This window comes from Prionailurus viverrinus, chromosome E1 (genome assembly GCF_022837055.1).
Source record: "Prionailurus viverrinus isolate Anna chromosome E1, UM_Priviv_1.0, whole genome shotgun sequence".
Classification (NCBI taxonomy): Eukaryota; Metazoa; Chordata; class Mammalia; order Carnivora; family Felidae; genus Prionailurus; species Prionailurus viverrinus.
Window position 1 is genome coordinate 6725859 of NC_062574.1, and position 16413 is coordinate 6742271.

The following is a 16413-nucleotide window of genomic DNA, read 5'->3' on the forward strand; positions in this document are numbered from 1 at the left end:
TGGTCATTGGTGATTGAACTCAATCTCCAGCCCCTCTCCCCTTCCTGGGGGCCAGGGGCTGACACTGAAAGTTCCAACCGTCACTTGGTTAGTTCCCCAGGCCACCAGCCCCCATCCTTTGGTGAGGTTCAAAAGCCACCTTATTAACATAACAAACACCACTTTTGTGACTCTCATCACTTAGAAAGTTCCAAGGGTTTTCAGAGCTCTGTGCCAGAAAGGGGGACGGAAACCAATATAGATTTCTTACTATAAATCACCATTCACAATTATTAACAGCCATAGTCTCTCAGGACAGAATACTGAAACAAAAAAGTAGATACGGTGTTACACGGGAGTGAGGATTTATGAGAACAGAAATTACATCCTAGAGTTTAGCACGGCCTCCTTGAGCTGATGAGTGGGTCATTATTAATTAAAGATCCCTCAGTTTGAGATCCCTCAGTTTGGGTGGCTCAGTGATTTACGTGCCTGACTCTTGGTTTTGGCTCAGGTCACAATCTCATGGTTCATGGATTCGAGCCCCACATCGGGCTCTGTGCTGACAGCATGGAGCCTGCTTGAGATTCTCTCTCTTTTGCTCTCTGCCCCTCCCCTGCTTGTTCTCTTTATCTCTCTCAAAATAAATAAACTTAAAAAAAATCCCTCAGTTTGAGACCCCCTAGGAGCCTGCTTGTGGCTTGTTAATTCTCTCTCTGGCCATGTAAGCCTTTCCTTCCCTTGACAGGAGGAACATTCCTTAGCTCCCATGGAAGCTGCCTATTATCCAGAGGCCTGGCTTCTGCTTGAGTGAAACGGAACCCCTGCTGGCTTTCCTGGGTTTTTTCAAACAGTGGAAGGACTCTGGTTTTCAGCTCCAGTAGATGAGCCCCTTCTCCTAAAGCGTCCTCACCTTTCCCTTGGTCTGGCCCAGGCAGCCCTCTGAATGCCCAAGTCACCTACTTAGCTACTTTTTTTAAAGACTCGAACCTGTATCTCAGAGAATATACAGTCTGGTTGTCAAAGGTAAATTAGAGCTGGTCCAGAAGACCTCCATTTCCAGCTGTTACATTTCTAAAAGATCTATGTGGGTTGGGGCTCCTGAGTGGCTTAGTCTGTTAAGTGTCTGACTTCAGCTCAGGTCATGATCTCACAGTTCGTGGGTTTGAGCCTTGCGTTGGGCTCTGCACTGACAGTATGGAGCCTGCTTGGGATCCTCTCTCTTCCTCTCTCTCTTCCCCTGCCTCTCTTTCTCTCTTAAAAACAAATAAACATTAATTTTAAAAAAAAAGATCCTACACTAGTCTTTGCTCACTCACACCCCCAAGGCGCAGACTTCATAACAAAGCAGAAGCAATCCCTATTTCCTGAGAATCCAATCTTTCTTCAGAGACTCTGGAAGCCCTTCCTGAACACTCTGATGATTTATTTTAAGGCGCATAGACAATAACCGTGGCCCGAAGCCAGATGGTAGACCATTTGCCTCGTCATAAAAAGAAAAAGGGTTTCTTTGGCATCGCTTTCTCCTGGACAAAATTTATCATTCCGTAATGAGAAATCATTTCCGAAGTGCACGTGATCCTGGGGGGACGGAGGCACAATGAGGCATATGTGGAAAATACTTCTCTGTGCTGCTGGCCTTGGCTGCCCATCAAAGCAGTCACGGGCATCGCTATGAGGTCTGCAGCTGTGGAGAGCTGATGTACCCCCACGAGAGAGCTCTGAAAGGGTGGGGTCCTGCAGAGGGCAAGCAAGAGACAGGGCTCAAATCTCTTTACACACCTGACAATCTTCTTTGACCCTAGAGAGTCAACCTCAAGTGCCAGCACAGAAGTCCTTCTGGTTGAGTGTTTTCCTCCACTCATGTGGTCCCAGAATCAGAGTATGTCTTAGAGGCTTCAGGCAAATTTCGAAGATGCCAGGAATCGGAGGAAAAGGAATCCTCATTCCTCCAAACCTCCACGGACACCCATTTCTGTAATAATGGCACCTGACCCCCTTTAAGAGCAGTGGGTTCTGTCTTTCTTGGACGATATAGTCCCTCCTCTACAGACCGTGTATTGAAAAACCTTTAGGCAAGAGCCATGTTTAAAGTTTATTTATTATAGGGGTGCCTGGGCGGCTCAGTCAGTTGAGTGTCCCTTCAGCTCAGGTCATGATCTCACGGTTCGTGGGGTTGAGCCCCACGTCGGGCTCTGTGCTGACAGCTCGGAGTCTGGAGCCTACTTTGGATCCTGTGTCTCCCTCTCTCTCTCTCTGCCCCTCACCCTGCTCATGTTCTCTCTCTCAAAAATAAACATTAAAAGAAAAGTTTATTATTTTGGGGAGAGAGAGAGAGAGAGGAGGAGGAGGAGGAGGAGGAGGGGCAGAGAAGGAAAGAAAGTGGATCCCAAGCAGGCTTGCATTGTCCGTGCAGAGCCCAAGAGTCGGATGCTTAAAAGCGCCCCTAGGCAAGGGCCACATTTAAACCCTACCTATTAACACAGGGATCACCTTGTCCCTTAGAAAATGGATTTTCCTTCCGTGTCTTCCAAGAGGGCATTAAGAGATGGTCTGTCCGCGAATTAAAAATAGCTCTCGGGCCATGCACTGAACAGGCTTGGGAGAAGATAAGCAAACAGGTCCTTTTCCACAAGCCGCTTCGTGCTCTCCTAGGCAAAAGGTACCCAGGACTCCAGCTATCTCCCTTAATCTTGGAATCTTAAATGTTTATGCAGAGAAAGTACAACTGACTCATTCATCCAGTTGCTTCCCGGGGGACGAGGGAGGGGGGAAGCTCAGAGTCCAACATCCCCCGGGGGCCAGTGCCCAGAGCCGGCCCCTCGGGCATAGCCGGAGGATGATGTCAGGGCTTCCCAAAGTGGGTCCTTGTCACCGCACCCCCTGACGTGTGTCTCCGGGGACAATAGCCAGCACACCACACTCCAGCAACTCCCAGGGTGCCTCGTGCCCTGGGAGATTGGAGCAGAGGCCCAGGGTCACGGCACAAAGCGACAGACATGGTTATTCCAAAGACAGCCAGATAAGGTGACCTTTGTCCCCGTCCATGTGAGCCTGGCTTGAACCAGGAGGGAAGGAGTGACAGCAGCCTTTGCAGTGACTCCCAGCTCTGAAGGTCTTTGCAAAGCTGACCACAGGACAAGGTGCCTGCTGGGTGGGTCTTTTTAAATTTTTGATAACGGCCCCAACAAAAGCAGCCACAATCACCACCAGGCTAGCAATTATTCAACACTTGCCCATCAGGGACTGGGCTCAACCATTCACATGTTGTTCTGTTGTTTTAATCCTCAAATCCTTGAGAGGTTAACTCTGCCATTTCCGTTTTAGAGGTGGGGAAACTGAGGCTCCCAGAGGTGAAATCACTTGCCAGCAGAAATGCGATAGGGCTGAGAAACCACCCTCAACGGTTCGAGTCCAGAACTGAAGTTCTTACTGACCCTGCTGAGCAAACCCCACATACGTCATCTCAAAAGGACGTCACTGCCTTTTGCTAGCAGAGCGTCTCAGCTGTTCAGTTTCTCCCATGAGCAGAGGCCGAGTCGAGCGTGCACATGAGTGGACGCTCCTCTTCCGTCCAGGTGGTCACAAATCCAAGCCACCGGCAGCCCTAAGACAGTGGTGATGGGGGAGGGTGGGGAGGGACTAGGCAGGGTCTTCGGGCCTGCGCCGTAAGGAAGTGGTCCTCCTCACTGGCATATTCTGATCTGGCCCATGGTGCTTTTTGGAGATCAGACAGATCCAGAGTCCAGTTTGGGGCCTTAGCCATGACCTTATTGACTCCTTTAGGGTGTAAGTAACTGCCCTATATGTAGTTGCATGGATGCACGTCGTCTTTGTGGATGTAAGCAGAAAACCTTGTGTGTTTTTTTTTTAATTTTTATTTATTTTTTAAATATTTTTAACATTTATTCATTTTGAGAGACAGAGCGTAAGTTGGGGCGGGGGGGGGGGGGTGGGGCAGAGAGAGAGCGGGACACAGAATCCGAAGCAAGCTCCAGGCTCTGAGCCATCAGCACAGAGCCCGATGCGGGGCTCGAACTCACGGATCATGAAATCATGACCTGAGCTGAAATCGGACGCTTACCCGACTGAGCCACCCCTTTATGAAGGCACCCCTTTATTTATTTATTTATTTTAAGAGAGAGAGAAAGCAGGGGAGAGGCAGAGAGAAAGGGAGAGAGAGAATCCCAAGCAACTCACGAACTGTGAGATCATGACCTGAGCTGAAATCAGACGCTTAACCGACTGAGCCAACCCTTTATAAAGGCACCCCTTTATTTATTTATTTTGAGAGAGAGAGAGAGAAAGGGAGAGAGAGAATCCCAAGCAGGCTCCGCCCTGTCGGTGCAGAGCCCCACACGGGACTCGAACTCAGGAACTGTGAGATCATGACCTGAGTCAAAATGAAGAGTCAGACACTCAACCGACTGAGCCACCCAGGTTCCCCAAGCAGAAAAACTTCTTTAAATGATGGCTGTCACTTGGCCAAGTAGACTTCTAGAAGCCGTGTCTCTCCAGGGATCGGCTCCCCAAATACTCCTCTCCCCTGGCTGGGGGATTTCTTCCTCACCCTTCCCACCACCACACTGCTCTTGGCACAACTTCCCCTTTGCTCCCCCCATCACGGTCAAGTGCGCCCTTTCCCCCCACCACCCCCCGTCCGTTGTCCTGTCCACAGCTGAGGTCATCTCAGGCTCAGCCCAACCCCACCTCCTCCAGGCATCTCCCTGGATGTCTCCACATTGCGGTCTCCTCCGTCTGTCCAGGGCAGCCCTCACCGGGTGGTCTGGTCCTTGACAGATGTCTCCCATTGTGTCCCACAGTCTTCACGGCGTCCTATCCGATTTTGCTTCTGCTTCTCTGCTTCTCCTAAAGTGTGAAGGCTGGATGCGGACAAAATAATCGGGGAACGCTCCGTGCAGCATTCCCGACTCCTTTACTCCAGACACCCGACTTTGAGACTTTTCCACATTATTCTAGTGCCTCGCTCCAAGGTCACCAAATGCCAGATGTCCAAGTGGAAAGGGCAGGCTGAGGGATGAGTGGCAAGAACAGGGCTACCACAGTCCACCCACCCAGGAAATCGTCATAAATGCCCTCCCCAGAATGTCCCGCCTTCTCTGTCCTCACGGTCACGGTGTCACTAGGAGTCCCTCAGACCTCAAGAACTCAAGTACAAAATGCTGTGGAACATGGAGATATCCTTCGGTCACGTGTGCTGATAAAGGAGAGACATTGGCCATTCCCCACTGGGTGTTTCCTAAAGACTTACCACCCGATGGCTTCCAGGGAGGGGGATGGCTTTTGCCACCCCTCTGCTGGTGGCTCTGAGAGTCCACACTGCAGTCCTAGCTCAGTCCCTGTGCGCACTGAACACTGTGTGCCCTCCTTCACAAAACAGTGATGAGAAAACGCACCCTTCCTCCGACTTAGCGGTTGGAAGGCCTCGCGAAAGCTGATGCTTTTTGTTACTGCGGCCACTAGTCAGCGGATGCCTGATACAAACTGCTGTTTTCACCCAGCTTGAAACAAAGTGGCATGTTGGACGTAAGAAACCATCCTCTCTCTCTCTTTCTCCCTGCCCACCTCTTGTAACATCTCCACTCAATGTCAGAATACTCGGCCAGCATTGTGGTTTGATGACCTTCCTCTGGCGCATGCATATTTGGGGGGGGGGTGCTCGGTGTGGGTGCAGGTGAGATGGTGGGGGGGCCCCCGGGGGTGGGGGAGGGAGACTTTGTCTCATGAAGGATCAGACCGCATGGAGAAGCTCTGTGCCCATTTAGACTGAGGAAAATGTGGAGGGAATATAATAAAACTTTCGGGTGGAGGATCCTGTTGGGCAGAAAAGCCTGGGTCCCCCAAGGGGCTAAACACACTCACAGGCAGGGCTCTCTGAGGTTGGAAATGGAGTTGGCTCAAGGCATGTGCCAAGCAGAGCCAGTGAAATGCTGTGATTTCTGGGGTGGAGTAGGCTCAACACCCCCCCCACCACCCTCCCATGTGTATCTGGCCCTCAATGACATACGTAAGCCTTTTAACAGGGACAAAGCCTTTAATTTCTACCAATAGAAGTAGGACTTGAAAAAATGTTTTAATTGTTTAACTTTTTATTTATTTTTGAGGGGGAAGGGAGGGGCAGAGAGAGAGGGAGACACGGAATCCCAAGCAGGCTCCAGGCTCTAAGCTGTCAGCACAGAGCCCCACGCGGGGCTCGAACTCACAAACTGTGAGATCATGACCTGAGCCGAAGTCGGATGCTTAACCGACTGAGCCACCCAGGCGCCCCCAGGACTTGAAGTTTCAATGACAAATGTTTGTTTGCAGAGCCCAGGGTTTGCTGTAAGAGAAGAAGGAAACGAAGGTGGTGAGCTAACTCTGGACTCTTAAAATAGACCAGAGTCCTGAAGGGGGGTGGGGAGAGAGTGACCCCGGACCTCAGAGAGAAAAGCTGCCATTTATCAAATACCCGGGAAAACCCCTCTGTTAGAAAACGAATGGGTCACTGACACTAAGACCCAAAAAAGCTAGCACTTCTTTCTTGCAGGTGATATGTAGACAGCTGTTTTCTATTACTCTCTGTACTTTTTTATTTCAAAGAATTTTTTATTGCTTAAAAAAAAAAGGACACCTCTGAAAATAGAAGTTGAAAAATTAAAGTTTCCAGTAATGCAATGACATGCTGGGTAGCTGTTACCAAAAATACATATACATATTTTTTGATTGAGGATGATCTCTGTGTGCTCCCACGGAAAGGTCTCTAAGTAACGTAGCGTGAATAAGCAAGTTTCAGAAGACCTATGTGACCGGTCCTACCAATGTGAAGTGCTTTGCACGTGTGTGTGTGCTTTGTTATACGTACAGAACTAAATCTAGAAGAGGCAGGCGATCACGAGCAGGAAGCAGAATGAATGTGTACGTGTGAATGTGGCTCGTAAGTATCCATTACATTTACAATCGTAGGAAGGCAATCATGATTTTGTCAACAAGCCTTGCAGCTGGGGATGGTCCCCAAGTCCTTCCAGGTTTTTGGAGTACCCGGAGGTGGGGGGGTGTGGAGATGGGAGTGGGGTCAGCAACTGGAATTTCCAGCCACCCTGTCCTCCTCTTTCCTGATTTGCCACTTGGATGTCTGAGTGAGGGTCCGTGACAGGTGCCGGCGGTGGGGGGTGATGACAAGTCCCAAACCACACGTGTTCCATTTCGTGCAGCTCCTTGCTGCCTTTGCAATCTCTGCCGTGAAAGCTCTCCTCTCTTATCTGCACAAAGCAGGAGTCAAAAGTTCTGGTCCGTGTGATTGCAGAATACCGGGCTGGGAAACTTCCTGATAATACCGAAATGATTCCTTCAGAAGAGCCGCGCCTGGGATGGGCTCCAAAGCACTATGTGGCCTGAGCACGTTCTGTGCCGTGCAGCTGGATGATGAACCGGATACAATTCGGCAATTTGAGAAAAAAAAGGGTTGGGGAGGGGAATGTATAAAGATGTCATCATATCCCACCTGGCGTGGTAGCCCCTCTCCCCATGCTTATGAGCCTGATCCCCTCCAAAGACCACGCAGACGGCCAAGGAAGTGACGGGTCCACAATAGACATGGAGCTAGGAGGTAGACAAAGAAAACCCAAAGAAAGAAAGAGAGAGACAGAGAAAGAAAGAAAGAAAGAAAGAAAGAGACCCCACTGCAGTTTCTAAGACACATTTGTGGCTTTTATAAACGGCAGCTCGTTCGTTGAAAGCGGCCTTGTGCCACTGGTGACCTTAGCTAATGCTGACGTTCAGGAATTTAAACTTGGGAGTGGCCCCAGCATATCCTGTTCTAAAACCTGAGGGCCATGGGCATTCTCCCACACTGCGTTCTCCTTTGGCCTCATTCTGTATCCAGTGGTCTCTTTCTTTCCATCGTCTTCCCTGATTTCGTTTCAAAAAGCTATGGGTTTCACATAGAAAACTGCATGCGGGGCGCCTGGGTGGCCCAGCTGTCGAGCATCCGACTCTTGATTTCGGCTCAGGTCGTGATGCCAGGGCCATGGGATCGAGCCCCGCGTCGGGCTCCTCACTGAGCGTGCACCCTGCTCTCTCTCACGTGCTCTCTCTCTCGCTCTCTCTCTCTCTCTCTCTCTCTCTCTCTCCCTGTCCCTCCCCTGTGTGTGCTCTCTCACAAAAATCAATAAATAAAAACATTGTTTTAAATATGCATATGTCACACATCCTTCCCTCCAGACGCGTCACATTTATAAATGCAGGGCCCCATTTGGAGTAAACGCGTGAGAAACCACATCATTGAAAAACCTGTCTTCACTCTTACCTTGAACTAGAAACAGAGCAAAGGAGATAGATTCGTGCCCCTGACAGGGACGACAAGTTGAAGTGTTTCCCAAAAGCCCTGTGGTCAGCGTCTCAGCCTCTGACCCCCTTCTTGGATTTCACCCCATCAGGTAACCAGGTGAGTCTCTCCAAATCTGCAGATGCCTTTGCCTTCGAGGAGGACAGCAGCAGTGATGGGCTTTCTCCAGACCAGACTCGAAGCGAAGACCCCCAGGGCTCAGCAGGATCCCCAGCGGACACCAAAGCTTCGGAGACCCCGTTAGCAGGTCGTGCTCTGGGGGCAGTCCAGGTAAATAAACGGCACCTCAGCCCGTCGTGTCTTTGTGGTCCTCAAGGCACACTGCCACCTTTGGTTTCGCATAGAGACCCCAGTACGTCCCTGGATGGTGCTTCAGATGGGTGCCTCTTCTTACCCGATCCGGTCCGGGGATCGGTGTAGGGGGGGCAAAGCCTCCAGAAAACACCGAACGAGGAGCCTCTCGGGGCTGTACCCTTTGGCTTACTTGGCTACTCCGCCAAGTAGATGCCTACTATCTCCCAAACTTACGCGCGAGGCTAAAAGAGGCTCTCTGCCGTCAGGTGACTCACCAGTCATCTCCTGGATAGAATGTGCCAGCGCAGGCTTCTGGCTTCAAAGCCCCACGGACTTCCCTGAGTATATTCTCTGCATGGTCCGGGGGGAGGGGAGACCAGGAAGTGCCGACAGGCTGCAAAGCAGGGGGCTCCCGAGGTGCCTCTAAGGTTAGCGGGTTTCTGCCTGCCACACCACTGCAGGGTCCGCGTCCAGCCCAGCCCAGCCCGAGAACAGCAGTCCCCCCCGCCCCTTTCTGGAACAATCCACAAACACTTGGGCCGCGAGGCATGTATATTGCAAATACTGTTCAAAAACACATTTTATGAGAAAAATAATTAACAGCGGCTAGCGCTAGGCATTTCCCAAGCGTTTCCTTTGAGATGCCCCACTGTCCTCCAGGCGGGTAGCATCCATGTGCCTTCTGATGGAGGGGGGACCCAGGCTCTGAGAGGCCGAGCCCCTGTGTGGTCTCCAGACGCTGCAGATTCCCAACCCCCCTGGAGCTTTTACTTCTAGAAGCCGCACAGAGGCTGGATGGGGGCTGCCGTCAGCCTAGCATGATGGTATTCACGCAGACCCAAAGAGGAGATGTGTGTGGACACACACACACACACACACACACACACACACACTGTTCCGGAACCCGTGTTACTCGCTGGTCATCATCATGCCCTTCTTCACGCGGTGGAGCAAGCAAAGCTGGCACCTGCCAGGGAGAAGTGGGAGAAAGATAACAAGGAGAGCCGAACACCCAGGCGTGTGTCCCGCGTGGGTTTGTAAGCAACGTGTGTTCCCTTCCCCTGCGCGCGGCGGCCGGGCTTTAGCGCCCGGCTTCTCCAACAACAGCAGACAGCAGTTTGGATCGCTCCTGGCTGTGGTTCCGATGGTAAATTCCTCAGCTTCTGACTTAAGAACGGTTTGAGGAGAAGACGAGTTCTTTTCTGCCTCACCCAGTTCGAAGAGGACGAGCCGGGGCGTGGGGGGGGGGGGGGGTGATGCCGGGCCGGGTGCAGAAATCAGTCTGTGATCGTACCCAGCAGCCCCGCTGAGCAGAGAAGGACACTGAGGCTCCAGAGGAAAGGATTCTGCAGAGGTTTTTCGGGCACCGGGGCTCAGGAAAGGATGGGGAGGCTGCAGGGGGAGGTCGTGAGCGGCACCCTGTCCCTTTCTGTCACAGCATCGGGTGGCAGGAGAGGAACAGAAGATGATTACTCTTTTTTCCAAGTTCTCAGCATCCTGGAACGCGTCTCTCAGAAAGGTTGTTCGTGACACTACATGCACACCCCCCCCGACACACACACATATATATACACACACCTACATATACACGTGTGCTCATAAGGAACTATACATAAACACACAGATACCACACACATATACACACACACTTTCTTTACACCCATACACATCAATGTACATAAACACATATACACACAGACATGCAGACACATGCATACATATTTACACATACCCACACATATACGCATGCACATACCTATGCATGTATGCACACACATCTACACACGCATAGACGTATATGGACAGACACACACGTATATACAGACCCACAAAAACACACGGCACACACAGATAACACACAAATGTGTACACACAGACATATGCACACATGCACACAGACAAACACGTATACCCAGAAACGCGCACACACGTTTTCCCTCCCATCCGCTAACCCCCCTTTTATCATTTTTTGGGTCCTACTTTCTGCCGAAATGCCCACACCCACTTCTCCCTCCTCCTTTTTTCTTCAGTCCCGTTATCAAGTCCAACAGGTAGACCTTGTCACAGGTGGAACTCTCACGGGGTTGACCAGCCGTCTGAGTTTTGGGTTGGCCTAGAACAGGCCATTTCTATACCTGTTTTCTGGAAGAATTATTGACGATGACCCCCTTATCTCTCAACAGTGACCTCAGTTGGTTGACAAATCATATGGCCACTCTATTTCTGTGTCCTACGTTTTTTCCTCCTGCATCCTAATATTGCTAAAATTTGGATTTCAGGATCATTCTTCTGGCTCGGAAAATGACAAGAATGACTCAGCCTCACAGCTCAGCAACCAGTCAGACGCGGGCAAGCAAGGGCTTGGGACCCTGGGCCCCTCCAGTGCTGGGCACACTGCTGTGAAGGTAGGGACGGGCCAGCAGGGGGCAGAGCTCTCTGAGTTTAGTGTGGCAACGTGGGGGGAGTCACAGGGACCCCTGTGTAGGCTCAGTCCACCGGGATCATCACGAGTCAGGAGAGGAGAAAGGGGCCCTCTGCGTGCATGGTCCAAGAGTCGGTTCGCTGTGCAAACGCAGCACGGGCCTTCCGCGTAGAGGAGAAACCTGTGAGCTGTGAGCTCACGGTTGTTTGGGGTCACAGGTCAGCCAGCATGGGCCTGACTTAAAAGACTTCATCAGGCCAGCCTCGAGACAGCCACAGCAGGTCGAAAGGCACACAGGGTTTATACATGCCATCAGACAGGTAGAGGGGAGTTGGGTTTTATGCAGGGAAAGCAGGTCTGAGGGCTTATGTAATGTAAGGCTCAAATCACCTAAACCAGCCTCCCTTTGGAGAGAAAGATAAAGGGTGGGGTCGCCTTCACAGTAGACTAATAACTATAAGCATTATAGCAGATTCTCGGTTAAATCTTCCCATTATAGTTAATGGTTCACAGAAGGCTCTCTCCTCTTTCCAATTAACTGCCTGCTAACGATCACTGGGTTTTGTCGCTAATCATAATTTATCCCAAATAGCTTCTCTAGGGTCACCACTTAAAGAGAGCGGAGATGTCTCTTATGAAATATTTGTTAAAAGAGCATAAGAATCAGCGTTTAAAGTAACAGCCCCGGGTCCCTTGTACCACATATACACAAAAGAGGTTCTCGTGTTCCAAGTGGACGGCAGGCATTTCCGCTTCCCTGTAAATCTCCCTAAACCTCGCTAGAAGCCCACTCCCTACGTAGCTGAAATCTTACTGGCAATTCACTCAGATTCAACAGCCTTTGAAATTACAGGGCCGTTGATAGGTTTTGCTCATTGCAGGTGGAGGAAGGAGGTGGTTCACATTATCTGTACGATTGTGCACGAGGAGAAATTTTATTACTATTTCTACCAGCGTAGTTAAGTGTTGCATAGGTCAGATTAGCACTGCCTTCGGCCTCACTGTACTAAGGAAATGTGTGTTGCCCAGAGGGAGGACAGGTCGATTTCAGTGAAGAGCAGGATTGATGGGCAGCGGATCCAATGGGACTGGTTGTGTATGTGAGAGCCAACATCCCTGCTGGGTTGGTCAGTGCCTGTGAATTCTCAGTTGTTCGACATTCATTATCTCTACCTTAGGAAGATGCTAGAGGGCTTCTCAAAGAAGGAAGCGGGCAAGCTGGGGGGAAAACATCTGTGCCCTATTGGCTTTGTCAGGTCCATTGGAGGCCACTGAGAGAATGTACCAGAATTCCCTGAAAACCGTCCAGCCCTATGTAAGGGAAAGGTGTTCTCAATGCAGGCTCCTTGAAGATATATATCCGAGATGAATAAAATAGGACTCCTGTTCTCAAGAAGCCTGTAGTCTAATTGGGTCACAGCCACCACTAACCCATATAGTGTTTTGAGCAGGTAAGAAACATGTACCATAAGGGACTTGAGTAGACATTTCTCCAAAGATAAGGAAATTGCCAGGGTGCCTGGGCTGTCTCAGTCAGTTAAGCGTCTGACTCGATTTCAGCTAGGGTCATGATCTCAAGGTTCATGGGTTCGAGCCCCACATCAGGCTCTGTGCTGAGAGAGCAGAGCCTGCTTGGGATTCCGTCTCTCCCTCTCTCTTTGCCCGTACCGTGCTCGTGTGCACTCTCTCTCTCCCTCAAATAAACTGGAAAAAAAATTTTTTTAAGAAAAGAAAGAAATTGCCAATAAGCACCTGGAAAGGTGTCGAGTGTCATTGGCCATCAGGGAAATGAAACTCAAATTCACAATAAAATACCACTTCATGCCCACCAAAATGGCTCTAGTGAAAAAACAGTAAATAACAAGTGTTGACGAGGCTGTGGAGATTGGAGAGCTCTCACACATGGCTGGTGGCAACGTAAAATGGTGCGTCCACTGTGGAAAATAGCTTGGTGGTTCCTTAGAAAATTAAACGTTGAATTGCCCTATGACCCAGAAATCCCTCTCCTTGGGTGTATGTCCAAAAAAAATGGAAAATGGGTGTCCCAGCAAAATCTTGTACATGAATATTCATGGCAGGACTATTCACAATATTCAAGAGTCGGAATGAAGTCAAATGTCCATGAGCTGAAGGATGGATAAGCTTGTGGTATATCCAGAGGGATGAAGTCCTGAAAATATGATGCTTAAGTGAAAGAAGCCAGACACAAAAGGCCACATACTGTATGATTCTGGGTGTTTTTTTTTTTTTTATGTTTATTTATTTTGAGAGAGAATGCGAGAGTGTGGGAGGGGCAGAGAGAGAGAGAGAGAGAGCAGGGTGGGACAGAGAGAGAATCCCAAGCAGGCTCCAGTACAGAGCCCAACACAGGGCTCGATCCCACAAACCATGAGATCATGACCTGAGCTGAAATCAAGAGTCAAGACGCTTAACCAACTGAACCCCCCCAGGCACCTCCCCGGTGTATGAAATATCCTGAATAGGCAAATCCAGGCAGACAGAAAGCAGACGAGTGGTTTCTGGGGACCGCACCAAGGAGAAAATGGGGAGTGACTGCTTAGTGGGTATGGGGTCTCCTGGGGGTGATGAAAACGTTCTCGAACTATATAGTGATGACCTTCACACAACAGTGTGAATTGTATACTTGTGAACTGTGGTAGTTACTGGGGCGATTTGTAGGTTACTTGTGTTTTACCACAATACAAAGAAGAGGTTCCTGTTTCTTGGGTGGCCAGCGCCCCCATCAGGGCCAGCAGTGTAGGAAGCAGGACTTCAGTCTCCCCCACCCCCGGGGCAGGGTATGCCGTGGTGCGGCCATTATCAGACAGCCTCAAAGTGCTGCCTGACACCTGCAGGTGAGAGAGAGCACTGTGAGCTGGGACAGGCTTCCCAGGTGAGCCGGGGTGTGAGCCCCCCCAGGGGAGAACGGGCAGGACTTAGTTAGCAGGTGCAGGATGGAGTTGCAGACAGCAGGAAATTGCCAGGCAAAGGCGGGGGAGCCCGGTAAGCTTTGGGGTGGGGAGGGGTCCAGCAGTTCAGCGAACTGTCTTGGGCAGATGGGGGTTTGGTCTTCGTCTCGCAGGGCAGGACCCGCCAACTGACTGTCGCGGGGGTGGTTCGTTGTGGGACAGGCCCAGTGCGTGAGCAGGTTTCCCTCAGGATGCCTTCTTGCAGGGGCACCTGGGTGGCTCAGTCCGTTGAGCATCCAACTCTTGATTTGGTCATGAGCTCACGGTTGGTGAGTTCGAGCCCCACGTTGGGCTCTGTACCGCTGGTGTGGAGCCTGCTTGGGATCCTCTCTCTTCATCCCCCTCTCTCTGCCCCTCCCTGGGGCCCTCTCTCTCTCTCTCTCTGTCTCTCAAAATAAATAAACTTAAAAAAAAAAAAGAATGCCTTCTTGCAAAAAAAAGTCACGTACTCTTGAGCCACGGGCCAGACCATTCCCTGGGTTTTATATCCACCTTTGCTTTAGAAAGATATGCTCCCCTCCCATTGGCCAATGGTTCGTTTTCTGTTTTCTACCTAGAACCAAAAAAAAAAAAAAAAAAAAAAAAAGGAAAGAAAATGAACTTACGACCTCAGGATGTTCTGGCTTCCAAAAAGTATGAAACTATACAGTTCCATGGAGTCAGAGTTCCGTGGGGACAATAGCCTTTGCCCTCCACTCTCCAGAGAAAATGGTCCAATTTGAGTAACTTCCGGAATGTTCCGAGTCCCTGTACAACAGTGGCCTGGAGAAAAAGTTCCCCACCCCTGACTTACCGGCAAGACCAGGCTTGCAGAGTCCCAGGACGAGGTGGGAACAGAAGCCGGGCTGGAGCAAAGCAGGGCCCAGCTGATTGCAGGAGCCCTGCAGAAATCCTCCCAGTGCAGAAGGCTGATTGATTAGTTAATTAGAATGCTAATCGATTAAGGAGAAATGGCGCCACGCAGCACAGGGGAATGCTTGTTCTCATTAGCTATGACTTTCCGAGAGAAGAAGCCACCTTGAGAAAACACCGAAGGGGCTTCGGTGGTGGGACGTGTGGCCTCAGAGACTTGCAAGTTGTAGGCTCCTTCCGATGGGTCACTTTCAGATGTGTGCTTTGTGGTTAAAATGGGGACACTGCCCAGTGGGAACCTGCCTGCCGGCTATTTGGGAGCCCCCTCTTCTGGACACCGCTGGTACTACACTTCCCCTGCACAGTTTGCCCAAAGCCTCAGGATGCTTTTATCGTGACTTCCCGGTTCTCCGTTTCAATCTTCTGTAATAAAGTCAGGGCTTGAAAATTAAGATTTTTTTTTTCAGCTGATCACTGTACGGACTACCTTTTGCAGGTTATAGGCATAATCACAGTGTCCTTTTGAGACCTGTTACTATTTCACTGGTATCTTTCAGCGTCCTTGCATCGGTCCCTGAGAGGAAAACGAAGAACATTTTCCCCAACTTTCAGGGGAAAATAACAGAGATGCGGCAAAGTAATTGTACCATGTTCAGAAATTTGTCGTAGCTTCCTAGCCTGTAGCTTTAACTCATTTCGGTGCGTCTGAGTCATGTGCTGCGGTGGGTCCCCATGGGTGGTTAACCCTTCTCACGGTAAGTCAAGAATCATTATTCCAGAAGGTGTCACTTCCTGGCCTTATATCAGTATTTGGGGAAAGTATTGGTGGAAAGGGGACTCTATCTTACTTTTTCGCCCAAAGCAGCAAAAATCCACATTGTGGATTTTTGAGGACAGGTTTAATTTCATCCAGGATGATGTTACTTTTCTATTAAGTTTATATATTTATCTTGAGAGAGAGAGAGAGAGAGAGAGAGAACCAGTAGGGGAGGGGCAGAGAGAGAGGAGAAAGAGAATCCAATGCAGGGCTCAAAATCATGAACCTTGAGATCATAACCTGAGCCAAGTCAGACCCACCCAGGAGCCCCCAAAGTGATGTGATTCATAAGTCAATTTACTGAAGCACTTTACTAAACGTGATTTCGGGTACACATTTGAAGGAACTTTCTTATGACTCCATCTCAAGATGAGATCGTATCCTTTCTTTTTTTATTAAGTTTTTCTAAATTTGATTTTGAGAGAGAGAGAGAGACAAGAACACGAGCTGGGGCGGGGCAGAGAGAGAAGGGACAGAGAATCCGAAGCAGGCTCCAGGCTCTGAGCTGTCCGCACAGAGCCTGACGCGGGGCTCGAACCCACAAAACGTGAGATTCTGACCTGAGCCAAAGTCGGACGCTTAACTGACTGAGCCACCCAGGCGCCCCGAGATCGTATGCTTTCTTAGACCACCTGTAGGTTTTAGCTTAGGGAAGCCTCCTCACCAAAACATAGGCTTACTTACATCTTCCTCTGCGCTGGGAAGGAAATGCTCCTGGAGCCCCTTCCAAGATTCA

At 50.1% G+C, this 16413-nt stretch overlaps 1 protein-coding gene across 4 annotated transcripts in view; it reads left to right on the top strand.

Annotated features, from left to right (window-relative positions):
- MYOCD (myocardin) overlaps nucleotides 1-16413 on the top strand; it is a 110077-nt gene that overhangs the window by 67877 nt on the left and 25787 nt on the right. For 3 of the 4 annotated variants that reach the window (XM_047833764.1, XM_047833766.1, XM_047833767.1), the window contains 2 exons: nucleotides 8415-8593; nucleotides 10897-11022. In XM_047833764.1, the coding sequence (XP_047689720.1) occupies nucleotides 8415-8593; nucleotides 10897-11022 (305 nt within the window). The remainder of the gene's footprint in view (nucleotides 1-8414; nucleotides 8594-10896; nucleotides 11023-16413) is intronic. The other variant, XM_047833765.1, reaches the window with a different exon arrangement.